At 32.7% G+C, this 27,081-nt stretch overlaps 2 protein-coding genes across 3 annotated transcripts; both read left to right on the top strand.

Moving 5' to 3' along the window:
• Window positions 1-1,038: 1,038 nt before the first annotated feature.
• On the top strand, window positions 1,039-3,706 carry LOC115709939 (chloroplast protein FOR GROWTH AND FERTILITY 2). 2 transcript variants are annotated; one of them, XM_030638204.2, is made up of 2 exons: window positions 1,039-1,498; window positions 2,546-3,706. In XM_030638204.2, exon 2 carries the CDS (start codon window positions 2,570-2,572, stop codon window positions 3,386-3,388), a length of 819 nt encoding a protein of 272 aa, XP_030494064.2. In that variant the 5' UTR covers window positions 1,039-1,498; window positions 2,546-2,569; the 3' UTR covers window positions 3,389-3,706. The 2 variants fall into 2 exon arrangements, with proteins under 2 accessions (XP_030494064.2, XP_060967635.1); XM_061111652.1 differs by having other exon boundaries at window positions 1,049-1,498; window positions 2,469-3,706.
• Window positions 3,707-14,639: 10,933 nt separating this feature from the next.
• LOC115709328 (monodehydroascorbate reductase) lies at window positions 14,640-18,469 on the top strand. The gene is made up of 10 exons (XM_030637408.2): window positions 14,640-15,044; window positions 15,481-15,552; window positions 16,273-16,324; window positions 16,436-16,516; window positions 16,611-16,729; window positions 16,811-17,030; window positions 17,160-17,278; window positions 17,363-17,488; window positions 17,660-17,800; window positions 17,968-18,469. Exons 1-10 carry the CDS (start codon window positions 14,994-14,996, stop codon window positions 18,289-18,291), a joined length of 1,305 nt encoding a protein of 434 aa, XP_030493268.2. The 5' UTR covers window positions 14,640-14,993; the 3' UTR covers window positions 18,292-18,469.
• Window positions 18,470-27,081: the final 8,612 nt, after the last annotated feature.

Genomic DNA, 27,081 nt, shown 5'->3' with positions numbered 1-27,081 from the left:
AGAGAGTGAATTGAAGAGAGAAGATGTTTTACTTAACTAATTCCAACTTTTATAAAGCTAATAAATTGCATACTTATCTAATATATATACATGCTAACCTAATAATCAGATTTACTTAACATAAATAACTCACTAACAAATTAAATAGCAAAGTAGAGGAAAATACTCTAATGTTAATTAATAAACTTGGTTAAACTTTTTTTTTTTTTTTTGGGGGGAATAAACTTGGTTAAACTTAAAGGGTGAGTGTTCATAAAAACCGAAAAACCGAAACCGACCAGACCGTAGCCGAATTTTCGGTTCCACGTCATCACCGAATTTGGCGGTCGGTTTCGGTTTCAGTTTTTTTGACATGGCGGTCGGTTTTGGTTTTTGAAATAAAAAAATAGTTTAACCAAAAAACTGTCAAAACCGCCAAAAATTGTCAAAAACCGTCCAAAACCGCCAAAAACCGTACGGTCGGTTTTATACGGTTATAATTTCTAAACAGTCGGTTACGATTTTCGTAAAATAAAAACTGTAACTGACCGGTCGGTTATAAAATTGTAAAAACCGACCATAACCGACCGATTTTCACCCCTACTACCTATGTTATCTTAATCTTTATTTGTTAGAAAAAAAACCACTTAGTTCAAAAGTCAACGGTTAGTTTTATTTTTGCATGTGGTATCTCTTAATTTTCCAGGTTGTAAATTTTTTGACAAAATTATTTAAGCTATCTTCAAATTATTAGAGCACATTAAGCAAAGAAAAAAAAATTATTAGATCACCAATTTAAAATTTAAGCGAAATTTCATTGACAAAATTGATTAATATTTTGATAAATAAAATATGCTACTTAGTTTTGGAATATAATTATAATTTTTAATTCAAATATAATGTTGAATTTTAGTGTCTTCATAATTGAGTATGTATCTATGTATTTATTTTTTTTTTATTTTTTTTGAGGATGAATGTATTTTCCAGTTTTCCACTTCATTTGTTTATTTTAAAAATAAATAAATAAATTGAAAAATTAATAATAAAATAAAATAAATAAATTTTCAATTGTGAGTTTTCTGTTACCCATACTTTATCTTCTTCTTCAACCACCTCGCTTTCTCTCTACTGTTTGCAGAGACGGAGGAGAGAGTTTTAGAGAGAGAAGGAAGCCATGGAAAGGCTCCTCTCTTCTTCGTCTCCAATCCCTTTGAAATTCCATTCCAACCCTTCTCCTTTCCTCCCTCGACTCGGTCGTACTGACTTTACCAAACTCAATCTTCTCCCATCTTCACGCCCCGAGTTAAGGCGGCTCAGCTCGTTGTTCTGCAAATCTGATGGTTCATCGCAGGCTTCTTTTCCATCTTCTTCTTCGTTCTCTTCTTTCTCTACGCCGACCAACAGCTTACATGCTCTCTGTTTTTCGTCTTCTTCTTCCTCGGACGCCTCTTCAAATGGGTCAGTGCCGGAATCTTGAAATCTCAAAAAGATCTCAAATGGGGCTTTTGGGAAGAGCAAGGTAATTTTATACTGAATTATTCAGTTTTCGAGTAAATTTGCTAATATATTATGTATTTCGAACGTAGGCGGTTATAATTTTGTGGTTTTGTCTTTGTTTATTTTGCAATTGCAATGTCGAAATAAGATTTTGGGGAAGTTTTGATTACTCGTTGAACGTGTATGTGAAAAGTAGGGGCGATTAACAAAACGGAAAATGAATTTAGTGATAATTGTGGATTTAGAATCCAAGTACCGAACATATGCTTACAACTAGTAGAATTACCACTAAAGACATCACTTTCTTAATTTTCGAATTATTTTGATAATGTATTTTTCATCGATCGTATGGGTTATAGTTCTTTTGTGGGTCTGTTAATGTCTTGATGCAATTTCAATAAAGAGTTGAGATTTTGGGCAATTTAGTTGAAGGGTTTTGTTATGTATGGTTGTTGAGAAATTAGCCTGGAAAACCCCGATAATTTTGACTTTTGGTTCTCATTTGAGATTATAATTATAGAGGTTGCCTAATAATTTTGAAGACTTATTCGTTTACGGATTGGAAAATTTAGAATTGGCAATTGGGTGGTCATGCTGCTTGTAAACTTTTTAAGCTATCTGATCTTTGATTCATTTGATTTTCTCCTGTTGAATCAGAAATAAGTTATATCTAAGAATCTATACTCATCGTTGAGGAATTTTAGTGAAGTATGATTTGTGTTTCATTCTTTTCTTTGTAATTATTGGTTGGTGAGAATCTTTGTGAAAATTAGGGGTAAACTGTACTTTAGCTGAACAAGACAATGATGAACTTTGTGATAATGGTGGATTTAAACCCCAAGTACCTAATTTATGCTTTCAACTACTATTTGCAGTACTTTTCACCTTCTTCTTTGAATGTTTAGGACATATTGTTTGCTGACCTATGGGGGTGAGAAAAATTCTTGTTGATAGGTTTAATGTTTGATGTGATCTTCGGTTCTTTGTACCAGGATTTAACTTTCTATGTGATCATTGATCCAACTATGTGAAGGTGCTAAAACATTTCCATATTGCAAACATGTTTCAGGCCATTACTGTAGGGGCATACATTATGCTTTCTGCGCTCATTATGATCTTAATTCAACCAATTTTCGCACCTGCAGCTTTTGCAACTTTTCAAACTGCAGCTAAGACAGGTGCCCCTGCTGCTGCTGCAGCAGTTGGGGGGACACTGATTCGGACTGAACTGCTAAGTAGTGCATGGACTGGTTTCTTTGCTGGTTGCTTGCACACTTTATCAGGGCCTGACCATCTGGCTGCTTTGGCCCCTCTTTCTATCGGGCGTTCCTGGATGGAAAGTGCAGCTGTTGGAGCTCTATGGGGCTGTGGGCATGATGCTGGTCAGGTTATTTTTGGATTAATATTTCTGTTGCTCAAGGATCGGCTTCATATTGAAGTTATTCGAACTTGGGGGACAAGAGTAGTAGGCCTTACACTTCTTGTCATTGGTGCTATGGGCATTAGAGAAGCTTCAGAAGTCCCTACCCCATGTGTTGCATTAGAGAATGGTGAGTGTGATGTTGGTGTTTATGAAGCACTTGAAAACCCCACACTTGGTAAGAAGAAAATTGGTTTTGCTACTTTTGCCACCGGAATTGTCCATGGGCTACAGCCAGATGCACTGATGATGGTCTTGCCTGCTCTTGCTTTACCTTCTCGCTTGGCTGGTGCTGCCTTTCTGATAATGTTTTTGGTAGGGACTGTGGTGGCCATGGGAAGCTACACAGTATTCATAGGATCATGTAGTCAGGCATTAAAGGATAGGATTCCCAGAATCACCGAGAAACTTACATGGGCGTCTTCCATTGTAGCCATTGCTCTTGGACTTGCCATCATCATCAGCCAGTTCTTTGGGTACAGCCTTTATTGATTTTTCTGACTTTGGTTTCAAGATTCATATTTTGCAAGCTTCTCCTGGAGTGTTGGAAAAGAGCTCTTATAGAGGATCGACTGTTCAAGTTGTTTTAAGTGAAACTTCATCAGGGGCATCATCTTTTGTCTTTAAGAGTAATCGAGTATGCTTTCTCGCCTTACCTTATTAAAAGCTTATGAGTTTTAGTATTCAGAGGAAAGTCTTGTGCATTTGTAATTCTTTTATGGTAGATCGGATTTCTTAATCACTTTTGCTTTACTTTTATAATGTAAGAAACTAAGAATGGTGCAATTTAATCCTTTTACCCCCTACAAATTCCTAGTAATATATGTAACAAGAAAATCAATCATTACATATAATCAAATGGACTTGCAACTAATTACAGTAAGTTCTTGCTGAAATCACTAGAACCTAATACAGCAACTGACGAGGTATCAAGGGTTAGATTGTGCTTGTATAAATAAGATAATAATAAGTGTGTATTGTCTGCACATATAATTTTGAGTATTGTTATTGGGTATTAGTGGTGCCTAGCACCTTGTAGATTTGTCGCCTTGCAATTAATTAGCGATATTCTTTAAAATGTACTATATTAAACTATATGAGACTCGATATTTAATTGTATTAATAGCGATATTGACACGTAGAAGGGTGCTAGATACTAATAGTGTCTTTTAGCATTTCTCAATAATTTTGGTAGGTAAAAGATGCTTCTCTCATGTATTACGGTCTTCTATAGTTGTACTTCCACTTCAATTTTCAGTTTTCTAAGAATCTCTTCCTCAAAAAGCCATTAAAATTAACTTCTTTTACACAGAGAAATTCTAGAGAGTTACACCCAACATTCTACATGGCTATGTGTTTCACCAATATTCATTTGTCATGTCTTAGAGTGTTGAGCATTCTAGGGTATCTTATAGCAAGAGAACTGCTAAGAACACTCCCTCTCAGCTTGTGTATAATAGCTAAATATTGGTACAACGTACAAGATCACAACATTTGTTGCTCTTCTTTATATTTGTTTTCTACAGATTGCTATTGTTGCCAACACTATTTCTTCTTCATTTCTTGTTCCTTATTTTAATAATTTAATATATGAGCTAAAAATATTATAATATATATATTCTTTTTTTTTTTAACGTTTGCATCATATATAATAACTTTTATTTGTGTATTATAAATATATTATTAAAATGATGTTGAAAGATATAGAGAAGTTGATGTATGATATAATATTAATGTATGAAGTAAAATAGAATTTTTATTATGTATTTTAAAAGATAGAATAAAAAAACGGATGAGAGTGCTCTAAAATAATATTAATGGTACCTAACACTACTTAAGATATCATCACATTATTGAGTCCTACTAATCACTCTTAAAACACCAATGATGCTTTTAAAAAGAACTTTTACCACTAAAAGCTAAAGTACTCGGAATCTAACTAGCAATAAAAGTACTTTTGGCCATAAGAGCTTTAAAGTTAGTGACAATTCAGGTCACAACACGAACTTGATAAAAATTATTACGGGTTAAGATTATAAAAAATAGATGTAGATCGAAATTAGGTCGAGAACCCGAATAGAATAATAATTATTTGAATTGGGTTAAGGTCAACTCGTTCGATACTAATTGATTGGTTTATATTTTTTGTATTATCAAAATTATTAATCTAAAGTAGAAAGAAAATTACTTATAACATAGCTTATTCACGCTTGGTATGGAAAATTTTGTTTATTGTATTAATAATGTATAATAAATTATTTAAAATTAATATATTTTAGTGTATTATTCAAGAGAGTCAAACAAATTGATATATAAATATATATATTTATATCTATATCTATATAAAATTAAGTATGCAATATTAATTATGTTGATTAACATGTAGTATAAGACAATTATAGTCGACAGGTGAACAATGATAGGTCGACACATGAACACGACGAGTCAAGTTAGAGTTAAAATTTCTCGACATTATATAGATCGAGTTAGGATTTATTAATTAAATATATCAACATGCATAACACGAATACTTATATGACACGATAACACGAATTATCAACCTTAGCAAAGTCTGACAACAATCATCAAGGTGTTTTAACAACACGTGTGGCATAAAGTAATTGTATTGTATCTTGTATTCAAAATTATAAATGTGGTTAGGGCTGAGCATTAGTCAGTTTGGTCGGTTTTTTCTATATAAAAATCTAGAATTCGGTTTTCAGTCAAGATTGGTACAATCCGAAAATCGACCGACCAATCTAGATTTTATCTTAAAACCAACCGTTTTGAACCTCGGTTTGCTTAGTTTAGAACTTCTTTTTTTTTTTCTTTAAAATATGATCCAATTTATTCTATAAGCACAATATTCTACATTCTATAACTACAACCATACAAATTAATTGTTCAAAAACTAATTGTCTTATTCCTTTCACTTAATAATATTTAATATTATATATTATGAGTAACTACAATACATAAAGAAAAAAAACTTAACAAATTAATATATATGTATAATAGTCGGTTTCAGTTTTTTCGGTTGATTTATTACAAAAAAAAAACTAACCGTTTAATGGTGGTTTTAACCGTTAGCGATTTTTTCAGTTTTCAATTTCAACGGTGTTCGGTAAGTTGGTTTGAACGGTTTTTTCAATTTTCTAGATTTCATACTCAACCCTAGATGTGGTATTGTTATAAAATATTAGAGCATCTTTAAAAATGCAAATGAGTAATGTAAATGTAAAATATAGTTCACTATGTTAAAATTTTATTCGAATAATATACTAAATTATGATGCAAATATGTCACATAATAAAAAATGATCCAAATTTGGATCAAATATAGTATGATGCAAAATTTACATCACAATAAATAATATACTTTTACATTTACCATTATATTATTTTTAATATTTTATTATTAATTTTAGTCAACATGTTCATTTGCATTAAATGACTTGTGTTGATGCGGAATAGTGACCAATACTAACTCGCTAGATTGACGAGATGAATAATGAATGTAAATATATAATTTATAGAGACACACAAAATTTATAGTAGTTCAGCTCCATGTCGCGATGGTAGTGGAGCTACGTCTACTTCGAGTTTTCATTTCTCACGAGAATTACAAAAAGGCTAAGTATTTAAGCTCTAGTTTCTAGAGAGAGAAACTAAAGAGAGATGCTCTCACCTTGTGGGTAGTTTTCTGAATATAAAAAATGAGCTAAGGGAGCCCTCCTTTTATAGTTGAAGGAGGCCCACAAAAATAGGAAAAATTACAAATTATATATTTTTGACCGTAGATGATGATCCAACGGTAAAAATTAGCTTCTGATGGTGATAGTTATTTTTTAGAGCCCAGTGAAACTCGCTGCGGGTAACCTAGAGCTTATTTTGTTAACTCTCTTTGGATGAAATTTAGTGTTGATAGCTTCAGAATTATGATTAAAATATGAGACACAACTTGATAGATCATTGAAATAGTTTCGAAATGCAAGTTGAATCGCGTCAATCGGATCAATATTGAGTGAATTATGACTTTTTTACTGAAGGCAATGCATGACCTAGTGCCCAGGTTGACATCTAGCGCCCAGGTTGACATATAACGTTAACTTGGACGTTGGGTAAGTGTAAAAATGTCCAAAGGATGTGCTTTAAGATGCCTAAGTGATATTTTGACATCACTTAGTCTGTTTCTGTATTTTGGCGAAGTTGGTCACTAGTTCTCAGAGATGTTGTTGTTCTGCATAAATGAGAAACTTGAAACTCTTCATTTTCGAGTGAGTTTCCCATGTTGGAAATGAGAAATGAAAAGTTATGAATTTGACTTCTCTGACTTCATGGACCTTTGTTATTGTGAAAAACTAGATGGACGGTCGACTCGGAATCAAAATCATATAAGCGAAAACCAACATCGCAGGCCATTTGTCAACCTGGGTGCTAGGTAATCATTTCCGAGCTCTCGGGGATCTCATTTTGATACTTACAAAGTTCTTAAACTTGAGGACAAGGTCTCCTACCCTATTTTTAACCATTATAGATTCATTGGTCGAATCAGATTTGACATTTGAGTAATCGAAAGCAACGCACCAGGTTGATTGTCAACATGGGTGTTGGGCCCTGTTTCTAGGGGCTCGGGTTTGTGGTTTTCTCCATGAGTTTACTTGAATCTTCATTATTTTTTATATGTATTAGATTTTTAAATTATTGATTTTTTTTTTTACATTAAAATAGTGATTGTATATATAATTTATTAAAATCTTATATAAATATGTGTGGAATATATTGGATCTGTTACTTTAATATACTTTAATGTTGTGTTAGACAACAACCTCAGCCAGCAAACAAACATTAATCAACACACCAGAAATGAATTAATGAATTGCAGAAAAATATAGTAACAGAATTTAAAGAATACAGTCAAGATTATAGAGGTTCGAACTTCCTTCACAAAGTGAAGAGCCTAGTCCTCTTTGAACTCTCTTAGGATTAGTCTTTATTATGAATCAAATGGCAAGATTACACTATGTTTAGTTGTACAAATTACAGAACACAGAAATGATGAGATATTCCCTTTGTCATAGCTTTAATCCTGAAGCTTGAACTCCTTGAAACCACCTGAAACTTGAACTTGCTTCCCTTGGTTTCTAACCCTTTAGTTCTTCAATGCTCCATAAATTTCCCTCTCTAAGAACAAGTAATCTTCCTCACCATACATAATTCTCTCTCTCTCTCTCTCTCTCTCTCTCTCTCTCTATATATATATATATATATCTATCTATCTATCTATCTATCTTATCTGCTACTTCCTTTTTAAAACAGAAAAGAATAGAACGATATATAGGCAGCACCACATCAGGTTTTGCCATTACAAGAATAACTGAAAAACCTAACTAAACTAACACATGTTGATGTGTCAAGTCCTCACTTGCCATGTCATCATTCCTTTTACTTAACTGGTTTTATTAAGGGCTAAAATAAACAACAAATTCCACCTCAGTACTTAATAAAACCAATCTAAAGAAAACTTCTCCTAAGATCATTGTTCAGTCCACCTGCTGACTTAACCCTCTTCTATGCCTAGCAATTCTAAACAGTGTTGGAATTTGCTAAGTGTAACTGGTTTAGTACCCATGTCAGCAAGATTTTCTTCACTTGGTACCTTTTCAATGTTGATCTGTTCTTGAGTAACTTTCTCCCTTATGAAATGGTACCTTACTTCAATATGTTTTGTTCTATCATGAAATACTGGGTTCTTACACAAGTATAATGCACTTTGGCTATCTGTATAGACAGTAGCTTTTCCTTGGAATAAATTCATCTCTTCTAGTAAGCCTTGTATCCATAACCCTTCCTTAATTGCCTCTGTTGCAGCTATATACTCAGATTCAGTGGAAGATAAGGCTACCACAGGTTGAATATGAGATTTCCAACTTACACAATTGCCTGAAATGAGAAATGTGTAAGCAGTAGTAGATTTCCTTGAGTCTTTATCCCCTGCAAAATCTGCATCCACAAAGCCTTCCACCTGAATTTTGTCTTGGTTTTTCTTGAAGCATAAACCAACCTTGGTAGTGATGTTGATGTACCTGAGCATCCATTTCATTACAGCCCAATGGAGTTTCCCAGGATTTCCCATGTATTTGCTCAGCACACTTGCTGCATATGCTAGGTCTGGTCTTGTACAGACCATAGCATACATCACAGATCCCATAGCATTTGAGTATGGTATTTCTTCCATCTCTTGCCTTTCTCTATCAGTATTAGGACACTGTTTATTAGATAGTTGAAACTGACTTGACAGTGGCATTGTTGCCTTCTTAGAACCATTCATTTGGAATTTTTCAATTACCTTTTCCAAATAATCCTTTTGACTGAGAAATAACTGATTATTGCTCCTATCTATCTTGATGTCAATTCCTAGAATTTTACTTGCAGCCCCTAAATCTTTCATGTCAAACTCAGATTTCAGAATTTCCTTCATTCCTTCAACCTTTTTCTTTTCTTTGCTAATCAGTAGCAAATCATCTACATAGAGTAGAAGGTATTCAGCTTGTAATATTTCAGTGCCTTTGTAGTACAAGCATGTATCATGCATGCTCATTGTGAATCCATGTTGTGTAATGAAGCTATTGAATCTTTTATTCCATTGTCTTGGAGCTTTTTTTAACCCATACAAGGATTTCTTCAAGAGACACACATGATCATTTTTGCCTTTTTCTTTGTAACCTTCGGGTTGTTCCATGTAGATAGTCTCTTCTAAGTCTCCATGCAAGAATGCAGTGGTTACATCCATTTGCTCCAATTCTAAATCAAACTGAGTAACCAAGGCCAACATTATCCTTATTGTCTTGTATTTCACAACTGGTGCAAAGATTTCATTAAAATCAATTCCTTCTTTTTGACTAAAACCTTTTGCCACGAGTCTAGCCTTAAACCTTGGCATTTCATCATCTCTAAAACCTGGTTTGTGCTTGAAAATCCACTTGCAACTGATCACCCTTTTTTCTTTTGGTCTTGGAACCACTATCCAAGTCTTGTTCTTTTTCAATGACCCCATCTCATTATCCATAGCCTTGTTCCAATGCTTTGCTTCTTTAGTTGAAATAGCTTCTAAATAGGTCTTTGGCTCAGTTTTTACAAGTTCTGTAGCTGTGACAAAAGCATATGCCAGCATATCTGTGAAAGCAGAAAATCCATATCTTTGAGTAGATTTTGAAACCCTCCTATCTCTATCTCCAACCAATTGGTAGTCTTGAAGATCTGTTACATCTTCCTGATCAGGTTCCACCTGATCTATATTTCCAATTTGTCCCTCAGTGTCTGTAACTTCCACCTGATCAGTGCCTTGATCATTTCCAGTTTCTCTCATTTCTTCTTCATTGATTTGTATCTGATTTTCAATGCTACCTGCAGGGTTAGTCTTATTTCCTGCATTGTCATGGTTAGTAGTTTTCAAGCAAGGAAATACATCTTCTTTAAATATAACATCTCTACTATTTATGGTTTTGAAACCTCTTTCATTGTTAAGCCAAAGTCTATAACCTTTAACACCTTGAGGATAACCTGGGAATACAGTTTTTATTGATCTAGGTTCTAACTTACCCTCACTTTGGTGCACATAAGCCATGCATCCAAAATACTCTCAAATTAGATAAATCAGGAGGTTTACCTGTCCATTTATGCTCAGGTGTCATGAGGTTGATAGCTGTTGAAGGACTTCTATTGATCAAATAGGCTGCTGTCATCAAGGCTTCTCCCCAAAATGTTTTTGGAAGACCTGAGCTGAACATCGTGCATCTCACCTTGTTCAGCAATGTTCTATTCATTCTCTCAGCTACCCCATTTTGTTGAGGAGTGATCCTTACAGTTCTGTGTCTTTGTATACCATGGTTCCTACAAAAATCATCAAACTCTCCACTACAAAACTCAAGACCATTGTCAGTTCTTAAGGTCTTAATTTTTCTTTCTGTTAGGTTTTCAATTAACAGTTTCCATTGTTTAAACTTTTCTAAAGCTTGATTTTTGGTTTTCAATAAAAACACCCAAACTTTTCTAGAGAAATCATCAACAATAGAGAGAAAGTAAGAGTTACCCCCATGTGTAGACACTTTTTCTGGCCCCCACAAATCTGCATGGATGTAATCCAAAGTTCCTTTGGAACAATGCTTGCCAACACTAAAACTCAACCTGTGTTGTTTTCCCAAAATGCAGCTTTCACAGAAATCAACCTTGCTGATTTTGTCTTTCCCAAGCAGGCCTTGATCATAAATTACTTTGAGTCCCTTCTCACTAATATGTCCAAGCCTTCTATGACATAATATGGCATTAGAATCTTCATTGCTTGTAGCTACAGATGCATCTCCAGTCACTGTATTACCAATTAGGTAGTAGAGTCCATGTCTCTTTTCTCCTTTTATAACCACCATTGAACCTTTGCTTATCTTCATTATGCCAGATTCAATCTTGTTTGTATAACCTGCATCATCAAGGGTTCCAACAGAGATTAGATTTTTAGTTAGATTAGGCACATACCTCACATCTTTGAGAATTCGAATTGCTCCATCAAACATCTTGAAATGAGCATTTCCTATGCCTTCCACACTACATGTATTGCTGTCTCCAAGAACTACTTTTCCACCACTTGTTTTCTTGAAATTTCTAAGTAGTTGCTTGTTGTATGTCATGTGGAATGTGTATCCAGAATCTAAGATCCAATTTTCATTTTGGATGTGAGAAGCAGCTAGCAATACTTCTCCAGAATCATATCCATCACCATAGTTTGCTGAATCTTGGGATTCAAATTTGTTGTTGGAGCTATGATGATAGTTCTTCTTGTTCTTATGATTCTGACTTCTGTTCTTGTTAAAGTAACAGTCTCTTTTGTAATGTCCCAACTTTCCACATGTATAGCAACCCTTTACATCCTTGTTTGAGTCTTTGCTAGAATCCCTTGAGTTTGATCTTCCATGGTTTCTTGAATGGTTGTTGTTCTTATTCTGATTGTAAGATCTTTGTGGTTGTCTTCCTCTTGTGAAATTCACTTCACCATTCAATCTTGATAGTTTCCCATTGTTCTTCAAAGATAGTTCCTTTGAATATATGGCACCAACGATTTCATCCATCACCAATGTGTCCTTTGCATATAAAATTGTATCTCTGAATTGTTCATATTGCTGAGGTAGTGAATTGAGAAGATAAATTGCTTGATCCTCCTCCTCAATTTCCACATTTAAACTGCAAAGATCAGAAAGAAGTTTAGTGAATTCATTAAGATTATCATCAATAGATTTACCTTCATCCATATTAAAACCATAGAATTTTTGTTTCAAATAAACCCTGCTGGGTAGAGTCTTTGTCATGTAGGTTTGTTCAAGCTTTTCCCACATTGCAGCAGCTGTCTTCTCTCTAACCACTTTTCTCAAAATCTCATCTTCAAGGCTCAACACTATAGTGTTTCTTGCCTTTTTCAGGATCTCTTCCTTCTTGGATTTCTCCAATGTTTCAGACATTTTGTCTTCTCCCTTGAGAGCTTCATCTAATCCCATGTTTCCAAGATGAGCTTTCATCTTTTCTCTCCATAGATAGAAGTCATTCTTGCCATTGAACTTCTCAATGTCTATCTTTGTTGTAGACATCTTTCTTGGTCACTTTCAATCTGAATCTTGAGGTTCTTGCTGCTGTAATTCAGAACAGTAATCAAAATACTTTTTCTTCTCTGTCAAATTCTGCAGGTTTCTTGATTGTTGCTTAGCCGATCCTTCTCTTGAATCCAAGCTCTGATACCATTTGTTGTGTTAGACAACAACCTCAGCCAGCAAACAAACATTAATCAACACACCAGAAATGAATTAATGAATTGCAGAAAAATATAATAACAGAATTTAAAGAACACAGTCAAGATTATAGAGGTTCGAACTTCCTTCACAAAGTGAAGAGCCTAGTCCTCTTTGAACTCCCTTAGGATTAGTCTTTATTATGAATCAAATGACAAGATTACACTATGTTTAGTTGTACAAATTACAGAACACAGAAATGATGAGATATTCCCTTTGTCTTAGCTTTAATCCTGAAGCTTGAACTCCTTGAAACCACCTGAAACTTGAACTTGCTTCCCTTGGTTTCTAACCCTTTAGTTCTTCAATGCTCCATAAATTTCTCTCTCTAAGAACAAGTAATCTTCCTCACCATACATAATTCTCTCTCTCTATCTATCTTATTTGCTACTTCTTTTTTAAAACAGAAAAGAATAGAACTATATATAGGCAGCACCACATCAGGTTTTGCCATTACAAAAATAACTGAAAAATCTAACTAAACTAACACATGTTGATGTGTCAAGTCCTCACTTGCCATGTCATCATTCCTTTTACTTAATTGGTTTTATTAAAGGTTGAAATAAACAATGTCTATGTATATTAAATTTTTCAATTCAATTCGTACAAATATAAATATCTGTACTTGAAGATTGAATTAGATTTAATAGTGCAAACACTCGTAATCCATCCTTTGTGCATCTGCAACTACGTCGACTGATTTGGTTAATGTTATGTTTGTTTGCTTCAACGAATTTATTCCATTTCAAAAAGAAAACAAAATATAGTAAGAGAAAACAAAACCTCGTATTGGAATGGGTGCATTCAACAAATGTCTGAAAATTTTCAGTGTCTGAAAATTAGGATCGGCTGCTGTATCTCACATAGGATTTGGATCTGATTCTGTTAAGAAATGGTCATATTCGCATATCCATGAACCATGGCCCATGGCCCACGGGCATCAAACTAACAAAAGCAGTCCATTTTATCTTTTCTTACTTCCATTCCACCAAATTCAAACAAAAACCACATAACTCTCCACTCAAGAATATTTATAATTTATTTTTTAAAAAAAGTATACAATAATTTTTTGACTAAAACATTTTTTTTTTCAAGCAATCACCAATATCATTGATAATTAAATAATATGGTACAGGCTAAAAGATAAATGAACCAGTAATATTCTGATATTCTGTACAAGCCAATTCTTTTTTTTTTATTTCTAGAAAAAGCTCAAATTAATTAGCTTAAAACAATAGTATTTCTTACCTTTACAGAAGAATAGCAACTATAAATTATAAAGAAATTTTCAAAATATTTTTTGTTATATTTTATTTATAATTTTATACTCCGAAGTTTTTATTTATAAAATTATTCTTGTGAAATTTTAAAATTACAGAAATAAATTTTATTTCGTAAAAAATTAAAAAAAGTAAAAATTAATAGAACTATAAATCAATTATAAAAATAACAATTTTACAATAACTATAAAGTATAAAAAAATATATTTTTTTTACTGAAAAATTAGTTATGTAAATAAAAAAATTTAAAGATTAAAAATAAAAAATTTATTATGATATATTTTTGTAATTTTATTTTAATATTTAGTCACCCTAGGTCAAAGTCTATTTGCATGATGACTCATTTCATCATCGATGACGTTTTTCCGCATCTTATGCCTATTTTTTTTTATTATATTAATAACAAAAATCATTTCATTTATTATTATTTTTTTTTAAGGATCATTTCATTTATTTTTATATATGTTGTGTTTCAATGTGTTAAAATATTCTTGCAACATTCTAGGATGCCATGAACATGAACCTTCCCTTATTTTAAGAACCCGTTCACTTTCCATAAAACTATTGCTAAAGGATAATGCAAATTATTTGTTTTAGATAAGTATTATAATCACAAATTAGAATTTAATGAAAAAAAAAAACAAGGAAAAAGGAAAAAAAAAAGAGAAAGAATCTATTTGAGTTCACACCCGAACTCGAAGGCCCACCTTCCATTTCCATGTAAAATTCTGGAACATTAATATTACATTAACACAAATGTTCAAATTTAGACAAGATGGTTGACGTGGCCATTGCCTAATCAGAATGATGAACGGTGTAGAATAAGACACGTGGACAATTCCTTTTTCGTTGATCTCTCCAGTCGGACCAATTGGCGAAAGCACAGAGGCAATATAAATAGCTGACCAATCACAGACTTTCCTCCTCATCGCATATTCTCATCACAGACCGAAGATATTGTTATTTTGATCTCGATTTGTCTCTAATGGCGGAAAAGAGCTTCAAGTATGTAATCGTCGGTGGTGGAGTCTCGGCTGTGAGTTTCTTTCTATTCTAAGCCCGATCGGCTATCGGAATTTTTGTTCGCGATTTCTATTTTGGCATGTTTGTTTGTTTTAGATTATTCCAACTGCTTAGAGAGTTTATATATTGTGTTTTTTTATTCTCTTTTTGTTTTTTACTAGTTGATTTTGATCATTGTGTTTTTGAGTTTGAAGCCTGAAGGTGAATAATGTAGATTGTAGATTCGAAAATAAACGGAAATGGATTATTTTAATAGGTTAAATAAAGTGAATTATCTTACAAAAGTTATCAAATCGGTGTAGCGTTTGAAATTATTCGCAGATATATAAACCAGGAACAACAGGAAATTATTAACCATATCTAAATTAATTTATACAATTACTAAAATAGTTTTATGAATTCAACATAATTACAATTATTCTGTTTATTTATTTTACTTGTTTGTATAGGGATATGCAGCTAGAGAGTTCGCCAAACAAGGGGTTAAGCCAGGCGAGCTAGCTATTATCTCCAAAGAAGCGGTATGTTTTTGTTTTCTGTGTCATCTATAAATTTAGGCATTTCCTTATATGAGCATCAATCCCTTTTCTTTTTTTTTTTCAAAATTTACCCATTGAGAGTAAATTGTTGGTACATGGTAGAACAAATTCGAAAATGGTGGACCCGTCTGTATCATTGGAACACTAGTGGATTTGGTGGTTAAAAAGATGGCCTTTCATACGACTTTTAAGTAGGTGCTCAGAAATTTGATTTGGAATTATTGGAATCTATGGACAACTACTTAAAGTCTGATAATATCCTGGCAAACATCAAATCAGGACGCATTCTGTAAAATCTTCTTAAGTATATGTATTAATAACGTCGAATCATGTGGCATCACTTTGGGCAATTTGAACTATGCGAAGCTCTTGTTTTATATTCCTTAAATGTTGTAGCGCTAGTGAAGGGACTCAAGTTAAAAATAAGGAAATCTACATGCTCTCCAATATCACTCCGAATGAGATTCGAGTGCAGTAGGCGGACAAAGAGGCACTTTAGGAACTGGTTCTTCCAACATAAATATCTAAACATGATGTTGATGTTTAGTTTAAGTGATATGTTCTTACATGTTTAACTAGTGAAATTATTCTGTCCTTTCTTTTTGTTAAAAGACATTTATTTTGTTGATTTTAAGAAACAAGAGTTTTCCTTTTCCTTATTCTTTTATCATTGTGAAATTTAACTCCTTTTCACCTTTTCAGGTTGCACCTTATGAGCGTCCTGCTCTTAGCAAGGCTTATTTGTTCCCTGACTGTAAGTTTTGTTATTTGCATCGTCCAATTAATTTGTGTATTCCACCAATAATTTTGTTTATTGTCTTTTTTCTCTGATATTGTGTCTAAAGCTTTGATTCAATTTTTGCAGCTCCTGCAAGACTACCGGGTTTCCATGTGTGTGTTGGAAGTGGAGGAGAAAGATTGCTTCCTGAATGGTACAAGGAGAAAGGTCATTTATCCTTCTTAATAATTGTACAATCACTTTTTTGTTCTGATAATGTTGAAAGCATTCTTTACTCATGAAAATCCAACTATATTTACAGGTATCGGATTGATCCTTAGCACCGAAATAGTCAAAGCAGATCTTGCTGGGAAAACTCTTGTAAGCGCAGCTGGGGAAACGTTCAAGTATCAGATTCTTGTTATTGCAACTGGTTCTACTGTAAGTATTATCCAAATTCTATTTTGATCATCCTCAAAATTTGTTTTCAATGATATTTAAGATCTTTTATTATTTCTGTAGGTTATTAAATTGACAGATTTTAAAGTTCAAGGAGCTGATGCCAAAAACATTTTCTACTTGAGAGAAATCGATGATGCTGATACGCTTGTAGAAGCAATTAAAGCAAAAAAGAATGGTACCGCTGTTATTGTTGGAGGTGGATACATTGGTCTTGAGCTTGGTGCTGCTTTGAGAATTAATAATCTTGACGTCACTATGGTTTACCCTGAACCTTGGTGCAGTAAGTGGAAACTAATTATGTCTCTCTTCCTACTTATGTCACTAACATTGTTTTTGAAAAAATTAATAGATGGATTATTAATTTGGAGGTTGCAGGAACTTTAATCAACTTTTCCTCTTTTCCTTGTAGTGCCTCGGCTTTTCACTTCTGAAATAGCTGCTTTCTACGAGGGCTATTATGCAAACAAAGGAGTTAAAATTATCAAGGGAACTGTTGCAACTGGTTTCAGTTCAAATGCTAATGGAGAGGTAAACTCGTTTTAATTTCTCATTTTCTTGGTCACAATAATGAGGCTGAATTTACTTACGCTGAACCTTTTGATTCTTTTGCAGGTGACGGAAGTGAAACTCAAGGATGGTAGAGTTCTCGAAGCTGACATTGTTGTTGTTGGTGTTGGAGGAAGACCCCTTACAACATTATTCAAGGGACAAGTTGAAGAGGAGAAAGGTGGCATTAAGGTTAGTGGAAAAAATAAAATTGAAATCTTTGATTGTATGATCTTCATTTCTTAATCATAACTTTGATCTTCATAAAATTGAAAAAATAAAATATTTGCTGTTGCTGATGATCATGTTTGAATTTGAATGTGCCAATGATACTGAGTTCTTTCTACTGTTGTATGGCTTCAGACCGATGCTTTTTTCAAGTCAAGTGTTCCTGATGTGTATGCTGTCGGAGATGTAGCTACTTTCCCTCTTAAATTGTACAATGAGAATAGAAGAGTCGAGCATGTTGACCATTCTCGCAAATCAGCTGAACAAGCCGTCAAGGTATGCAGATTCACCTACATTTATAATCCTTTTTCAAGTGATTTTTTTCTAGTCTAGACGAAATTGCTTTATCTTGTGCTCATTAAATTCAAATATTTATGTTGTTCCTATTTGGTACTAACTACTATCATCAAACTAATGCACTTCTAAATTCTTTGTTTTGGCAGGCCATCAAGGCTAGTGAGGAGGGAAAATCCGTTGAGGAGTATGACTACCTTCCATACTTCTACTCTCGTTCTTTTGATCTGGCGTGGCAGTTCTATGGCGACAATGTTGGTGAAACTGTACTTTTCGGAGACAACAATCCTGAAACACCAAAGGCCAAGTTCGGTACATACTGGATTAAGGATGGCAAGGTCATTGGTGCATTCCTTGAAGGTGGTAATCCCGAGGAGAATAGCGCTATCGCTAAGGTGGCCAAACTCCAACCCCCTGTTGAGAGCCTAGACCAGCTTAAGAAGGAAGGTCTTACCTTTGCTAGCAAGATCTGAGGAATTCTTTTCTTTGAAAGGAACAAGTTAAAATGGTATTGGCTTTAAAATACTTGCTCTTCTATATTGTTTTTACTTATTTGGTTATTCACAATTTACGATTTTGTTGCTCTTTTATGAAGATTACATGTTGTTGAAATGTGGTAATTTACTAAATTGTTTATTTTAGTTTTTACAAGAGTGGTTTGTTACTCGTTCAAATAATCTCTGATGAGCAAGGCATCAAATTAAGTTGTGAGGATTAACTTATTTAGCTCCAAATTTGAATATGGTAACAAGAAAATGAAACCAATTAAATGGTACAAAGATTACAAACAAAGGAAGAATAGAACATATATTCTTCGTTGGATTTGCACAAATGCAATTCTACTACAAGCTACACTAAGGTGTAATTTGGTTGGAGGTAATAAAATGAAATGAAATGAAACGGAAACCTTTTATTATATTTTCTTGTTTGGTTACATTTTAAAGTATTGAAATGTTATTTTAATAAAATAGCTTTTCTATTATTATTATAGAATGGCTATTCCATTTTAAAAGGAATAACCATTTTAATAGAATATGAAAAAAAAAATAATAATAATTTTTTTATGCATTTTAAACTTGATTTTATTTTATTTTTATTTTTATTCTTATTCTTATTTCTATTATTATATTTTAATTCTTCTCAACCAAATAAACATATAAGTTTACGAGTATTTTCTTTCATAATTTCTCTAAAAACATTCACCTAAAAAATTCTTTTTACAAACACTAAAAATTCAAACTTCTCATCTCTCTTTAGGAAGTAACATTATAGAAAATTCTTACTCAAATCCTTTATATATATAGGCTGAGTACCAAGGTTAATTAAGTTAACCATATTAACAAATAACCACTTCAGGCTAGCTCAAGTGGTAATAGGAGCGTGCGTGTGCGTTGGAGGTCCTGTGTTCGAGTCTCAAATTATGCATGGTTGTAATATATAAATGCTCAAGGCTAATTAATAATTTTCCACCCCAAACTTTGACATATACCAAATTCGGCTAAATAGTAAAATTGAAAGAAATTAGACAAAAGTTCTTAAATCTAACAATCTTAATAGTTCAGAGGGAATTTTTAACGGCAAAAAAAGTTCAGGAGAGATAATTTAGTACATGTCAAATTTGAGAGAAAAATTACTAATTAGCCAATGCTTAAATTAAGAAAAAAAACCATATTAACAAACTGAGCTGCCTAATGGAAAATTAGAGTCATAAATCTTGATGGTGAAATTATTCCAGGTATGGGCGGGTTTAAGAGCATCGTCCAATGAATTACTAAAAAAATAGTGTATTGTTATAATTTAACACACTTACTACTCGAATGGCATTCTAAAATGTTGACTTAATTTAGCACAACTAGTGCTAAATTTGGCAGATAAATTGAGAAATACCTTTTTTTGTATATCTATTAATAAAAAACATCATATTATATTTCATTAAAATATACCCACTTTTTTGAGTAGATTATCCAATATATTCTTACTCTCTACTTAAGTCTAGCACATATTTTACATCCCCTTAAGGAGTATAATGGGGACATCATCTATAAATGTGAGTATATCTAAAAGAATATGAAAATGAGGGTAAAAATTAAAATAAATAAAATAAAATAGGTATAAAATGCAATTTTCTCATATATATCATATATATTCTTGTGCTAAATTTGACTCACAATAAATGTTAATTTTTTATTTACTATAATATCACTAATTATTATGATTCATTACATTTTATAAAGTTTACCTTTTTTATTTACTATATTACCATTATTTAAACAATAATAAAGAAACTATCAACACATTCATATAATTGGTTAGGCAATATGAAGTACATAAACAATCATTCACCTCACACCTTATTAAGTGAATTCTATTCCTTAAAAAGTAAATTGCTGACTGAACATAATTAAAATTTACTTTAGATAATTCTGAACAACTATCTTAAATTTGAATTAAGGTAATCACACTCTTTATTAAGTAAACTTCATGTCTTTTATAAACCACTAACTAAACATAATTAAAAGAGAATTAAAATTTGCTTTAGATATTTCTTAACCACTATCATATAATAAGGTAAACCACACACTTTAGTAGGTAAACTCTGCGCTTTAAATAGTAAATCAAAATATTATTCAATTATTAAAAAGGTTAGCCACTAAATTATAAAATAACTTTGTGTTGAAACTTATTTTACCAAGATTTTAATTTACTAACATGTATGTTTGATTATCACATAATAATCTAACATCATAAAATATAAAATTCATAAAATTATCAGATAACACATATAAGTTTAAGCATTCTTACATTGGTTGCAGCGGAAATTAATGACTCATTCTATTCAATCATTCTAACCCTTGATTCTCTATTTGTAGTAGGGTATTGCCAAATGATGAACTTGAATTGCTTCCTTAAATCCAATAAGTGATGATTTTACACAGTCTTCCACAAAGATCTGAGTACCATCTTCAATAGTTTAGATTGGTACTCAACTCACTAATGAAACAAAATTTGAGAGAGAATAATTAAGAGTCAATTTTGAATTGTATAATTTAAGGAATACAAGCTTTTTTTTTTTTTATCTGTGTCACTTAGATTAGGTTAGTGAAATTAAGCTTTATCATATTCCTTATATAGGCTCTCTTTAGAGTTAAATTAAAATGATTTGGACTAGACGAAAGACTAATGAGCTCAAATCAAAGCCATGATTCAATTCCATAAGGAGTGGCCCATGGATTTGATTTTTGCCATTTTATTTCAACTTAATTAAACAAAATATCTTTTTTTAATTTTACCATTTATCTCATCTAATTATTTAAATACCAATTTTTTGTTTAATAATTATCAAATAAAAATAAAATTTAAATATATTTATAAATTAGACCTACAAAGTGTCTTAATTAACGAATAAATCTATATTTCTCTTTTCTTCTCAAAATTTCCTAAAGTTAGTGAAAATTCACAAATAAGACATAATTTATTATCGAATTCTAATTGACTTATTAAATCCATTAATTGAGTCTACAAAGAAATATTATCCTAGATAATGTGGAGACCACGAGCCTATGAAATAAAGCTCCTAATAAGTAGATCTAAGATATACTAAGTAAATTCCATAAATTATTAATTTCTCTTGACTCTACTATAGATTCAGAATTGAACTCTTGATTACATAAAATGCTCTATATATCCAATATATATATACGCTATTAATTATCTATTGTTTCAATCTAAATAATCAATTATCCTCTATAGAAAGTTTACATCAAATATGGACAAAAATACTGTTTTACCATTCGATGTATTTTTATCCTTAAATCACTTAACTGCTTATAAAAGATACTTCAGTAAACTAATATAAGTACTGAAATAAGAGATCTTCCATTTATATCATTTAACTAAGCACTAATGAAATTATTGTTTCACTACTAAATAGTTATAGAATCTATAAATTCTATATTTATGATTAGGGCTGAGCATAAAATCAAAAAAATTGAAAAAACTGTTTAAATTGACCTACCGAACACCGTTGGAATCGAAACCGGCGGAATCAAAAACCAAAAAAACCGGTAATGGTTAAAATCGCCATTGAACACATTCGGTTTTTTGGGTAATAAACCGACCAAAAAAATCATAAGCGGCCGTTATACATATATATTAATTTATTAAGTTTTTTTTTGCTTTATGTATTATAAATACTAATAATATATTATTATTTATACAATTAATTTGTATGTTTGTAATTGTAAAATGTATAATAATATGTTTATAGAATAAATTGGATCATATTTTTTCTTAAAAAAAAGTTCGGTTTGGGCAGTTTAAACTGACTAAACTGAGGTTCAAAACGGTCGATTTTAAGATAGGTTCTGGATTGGTCGGTCAGTTTTTAGATTGCACTAATCCAGATCGAAAACCTATTAGATTTTTATATAGAAAAAAACTGACCAAACCAACCGATGCTCAGTCCTATTTATGATCAATGCTCCCACTCAATCACACTAGTGAGTTCCTAAGATGTAAATATGGGCTAGTCCTATGAGTAAGCAGGCGACGAACAACCATATAGTATAGTTAAGCTAAAACTTAATCATCTCAGGATTGAGATCAGTTGATCTAAGACCAACTAAGTGACATTGACTTATAAAAGATATAACAGTAAGTTTATTATATCTTTCCACTGTCAATATTGGTCCAGTCCGATGTATAGTTGATACATCTGATACAAGTTTACTCTACTAATATTTTGGAAAATACATTCCACTTATCTAAGTGTAAGAAAACCACATTGTTGATTATCACGTCAGATTAATCTAGTAAACTGATAAATCATGGGACTAAATAGTTTGAAGTATATAATCATAATTATGTTCCACTATGTTAACAACACTATAATCATGAATAACCATATATTCGAGATTTAATAGAATTTATGTATTAAACATATAATTATGAAAGTAACTTGCGAACCAAGTAACAAAATAATTCTTAATTTTTTATTAATTAGTGTTATGCCCATATTTCAGTCAATATGAACATGACACGTGGACACGAATTCGAAAACAAAGTTGATATATAAATGTAGAGGAATGTAATAGTTACATCATCTAAAAATGTACTGCAATTAATTATGTACTTAAGTGCCTTAAAATTTTATAAGGATAATTAAAAAGTATTAAAATGGAAAGATAGTAATTGCCGAGACAACAAAAATCAAAATCCATTTAAGACTGAGCAACATAACAAGTATGTTGTGGAGAAAAACAAGAACACATAAAGAAAAAACGAGTCATCTCGAATACCATAGGAGCAATGCGATAGGATTGATCTTAAGAAGCACGAAAGATACAATCATAAAATAAGAGGATTAATCCTAAGGAGCACAGAAGATACAATCTTGAAAAGCTATCTTAAGACTTATCTAAGACAACAAAAGCAAGAGAGACGCCTCGACCTATGTCTCACAAGATACGCCTTGTCATTCCTATTGCCATTGAAGAATGCAAATCATATTTTGAGTATGTCACCTTGGCAAAGAAACTGCTTTTTCAAATAAGGACAAATAACAGTTATTGACAGTTAATTCAATTATCACACAAGATGTAAATATGAAACATTGAGATTGTCCATGTTTCATGAGCAATTATCTAGATAAGGCCAAAGGGAATCACGACCATTCATAAAAAATCCTATAAATAGGGATAGAACCTATGACATAGGGGAGGGTCATTTTTCTAGAGTAACCACCCCGAAAGAATAAGTGTAGAGAACCCAGTAGTATTCATTATATTTTATACTATATATATTGTATTCTAGAAGGATTTACAACTCAAAAATAATATGGACTCGTGGACTATGTAGATTTAACTACAAAACTACGTAAAAATTATCTTATCTTATTAAATGTTGTTACTATTAATTATATAAAGGTTATTACTTTGATTTCATTTAGTTTCATTCAAAGAGTCTCATTTTTGTTAACAAAATTTTGTATTAATAATTTGGTTCTTTCATTGAGAGCCTTTGATTGAAATTAAAACTCGAAGAAAATGCATCTCCCCAAAAAAAACTAAAACTTCCTCATAATAGTAAACACTCAACCAGGCAAGCAAGTAAGAGAAGAGAAGAGAAGACGGTGCATTGCCCAGGGAAAGAACCCCAAGGAAGTTGAACTCATAGCAGACCAAACCAAGGAAGGGGTCCTACATGAAGAGAAGATGGTGCCACTACTTTGAGGCAAACACGATCAAAAGGTCAGCAGTCATCTCACAAAATTGGCAAAAATATAAATGAACAACCACCTAATCGATCTACTTGCCTAACACATCCACTGCACGGACCTAGGAGGAATGAAAGGGACAGTATGTATACTTACCTAAGCGAAGATTGGGTCACCAATGTGTTTGAAAGGCGAAGGCCAACTCGAGGATTATAATCAAACACAATCCAAAGTGGGTCAAGGAGGACCCAAAGGCAAAGTCAATCCTCCAGATCTCGCACATGGGAAAATCCACCACTAGGAGAGATGAATCCTCGTTGGGAATATCGAGATGAACAGGAAAGCGTCAACAACTTGCAAAGTTATTACTGAAAAAGTATTTCACCCATTCGATCAGTGATCACTCATGTTAATAGGCAAGAGCGATGCCAGAATATGTGCAACCAATCTGATCTCCGAGATCAACTGAACCAAAGGCACCCTGACTTACTAGAGCAGTTAATAGGAATGCACCAGATCTCAGAGGGAGATAAAATAGGAATGCTCCACAAGTGTGTGGGCAACTCAATCAACCCACTGATGACTTAATACAGCCAAGGGTCATTCAGTTAGAAGACAGGTTCAGGAGATATCAAGATATAGAGTATGGAAAGCTCCTCGAGTATGACTGAGACAAGGAGTTAGAACCATTTCATCTGGATATATAAATTCTCAATTCTCGAAAGGGTTTAAGAACCCACATGTTACGCCTTATGATAGGACAACTAACCAATAGCTCACTTAAACAATTTCAATACCATAATGCGAGCCAGTAATGTAGGGAATAATTTATGCTACATATTATTTCCCATATCCCTCATGGGAGCATCTAGCATTTGATTCGATAAATTCACTAAGCACTCCATTACTTCATTGGAACAGTTGTCACAATATTTTAAGAAACAATTCTCGTCTTCGAGAGATAGGAGACCTGATGCATCCTCCCTGACGAGCGTAAAACAATAACCTGATGAATCTCTAAAGGCCTTTTTGAGTCATTTTAACACAATTGTAGCCAAGATTAAGAATTTGAATGATAACATCTAATTAACCGCCTTGTAGGCTGTGATAAAACTAGGGAGAAAACTCTGGGAAGATATAAAAAGGTATCCAGTAAGGACAATAATTGAGTTCAACGACAGAGCACTTATATACATCCAAAAGGAGCAGGCCTGTTTAGAACTCAAACTGCTAAAGAGCAGCTCGAAGGATAAACCAAGCCTGAGCAATATGGGAGCAAGCATTGTAAGAACTAGCATAAACGAGAGCAAAGATAATGAGTGCTATGGAAAGAGAAAGGATGAATCCAAGGATTCATCTAAAGATAAAAATATATAGAAGAAACAGGAAAAGTATGTCCCAATTTATTCTGTTTATACTGAGTTAAATGAAGCTCATGAAAATATATTTCTTGCAAACAAAAATAAGGCCACTTTTCAAAAACCAATCCCAAGAGAAATGCGAGGAATAAACGAGATCAGAACAAGTATTGTTGATTCCATAAGGATATTGATCCACCCAACAACCATAATCCAAATCAAAACATCCAGCCACCACCAGTTAATTAATGGCGAGGATATCTTGGTAATCTCTAGAGGTACCCACCTCGCAGGAACAAGCAATACTTCCAGAAGCGATATGCTTACCAAGTAAAAAATCAGTCCTCGACTTTTGTGTCTGAGACGTTGAAGCGCATAAAAATTGAAGAGCCTCCTATTGTTTTCCTAGAGGATGATGCATCAAATGTCCAATTCCCACACATTGACCCACTTGTAATAATTGTTCAACTTGAAAATAAAAGAATCAAATGAGCCTTGGTTAATAATGGGAGTTCAATAAATATCTTGTACAAAGATACCCTAAGGAAGATGGGATTAGAAAAGGTTTCCCTAAAATCATGCATGATAAACTTGTGTGGTTTCACATGGGATAGTGTTGCAAGTTTAGGAACAACAGAACTCCCTTTGACAATGGGAGACTCGCCTTTTTCAATAACTCAGATGCAAGAGTTTTTGGTAGTAGATCTTCGCTCTGTTTACAATATGATAATGGGTCGCCCAGCCTTAGTTGGATTGGGGGCAATCTGTTGGAAATTATTTTACCAGGATCTTAGATCTACTCACAAGTATGTTTATTAACATCCTAAATATGAACTTTCTAAAACGATGAAATAAACACATATAAAGTTTATGAAACCTTACATTGGGTGCAGCGGAATAATATGACTCCTTCCGTTCAGATATCTAGCCCTTGATTCCTTTCTGTAGCAGAGCATTATCAATATCTGAACCTGGATCTCTTTCTCTGAATCTTTGATGCTGAAACTCCTTTGCTGATGATCTTTCTTCACGATCTTCCTCACTATGATTGAGGTATCACTTGCTGTGTGTGGGCACTACTCATACACTAAGAATTTCGAAATTCTAAGGAAGAAGAGAGAGGGTGTTCAGCTAAAGATAGGGAGAGAGAAGGCTCAGTTTTTTCTGATTCAGAAAGTCTGAAGAAAAGTGTAATTTTCCTGAAGCCTTCACTATCTTTTTATAGCATTCCACTAGGGTTAGGTTTGAATTATTTGGCATTAAAATAATGAAAATATCAGTTTAAATTTCCTACAAAAGTGGCAGGCCCTATACTAGTGGATTTGGGCCTCACTTTTTGCAATTTTGCAGTTTTATCTTTTCTGCATCTGATTTTCTCAAAAATGTCAATTTTCTAATTCAACCATTTAAATGCCAATTCTAACTATTTAATAACTATAAATAATTATTAAATAATATTGTCATTTATCATATTTATTAATTGAACCATACAAAGTATCATAATTAACAAATATGCTCCTATAAACTCTTTCTTTACAATTTCGCCCTTACTTAGTGAAAATTTCACAAATAGACATAGTCTAATTTGTGAATTATAATTGATTAATCAAAACCAATTACATGAGTCTTACAAGCAATATTATCTCAACTAGTGGGGGGACCGTGGGTCTATATAACCGAGCTTCCAGTAA

Source organism: Cannabis sativa, chromosome 3 (genome assembly GCF_029168945.1).
Source record: "Cannabis sativa cultivar Pink pepper isolate KNU-18-1 chromosome 3, ASM2916894v1, whole genome shotgun sequence".
NCBI classification, from domain to species: Eukaryota; Viridiplantae; Streptophyta; class Magnoliopsida; order Rosales; family Cannabaceae; genus Cannabis; species Cannabis sativa.
This window is presented reverse-complemented; position numbering and strand designations above follow the sequence as displayed.

Bases quoted from the DNA above. Each gene is read 5' to 3' on its own strand.
- LOC115709939 (XM_061111652.1), top strand. From the start codon at position 2,537: ATGTTTCAGGCCATTACTGTAGGGGCATACATTATGCTTTCTGCGCTC.
- LOC115709328 (XM_030637408.2), top strand. From the start codon at position 14,994: ATGGCGGAAAAGAGCTTCAAGTATGTAATCGTCGGTGGTGGAGTCTCG. The intron at 16,325-16,435 runs GTAAGTTTTGTT...CAATTTTTGCAG, and splicing joins GGCTTATTTGTTCCCTGACT to CTCCTGCAAGACTACCGGGT. The intron at 16,730-16,810 runs GTAAGTATTATC...TTATTTCTGTAG, and splicing joins TTATTGCAACTGGTTCTACT to GTTATTAAATTGACAGATTT.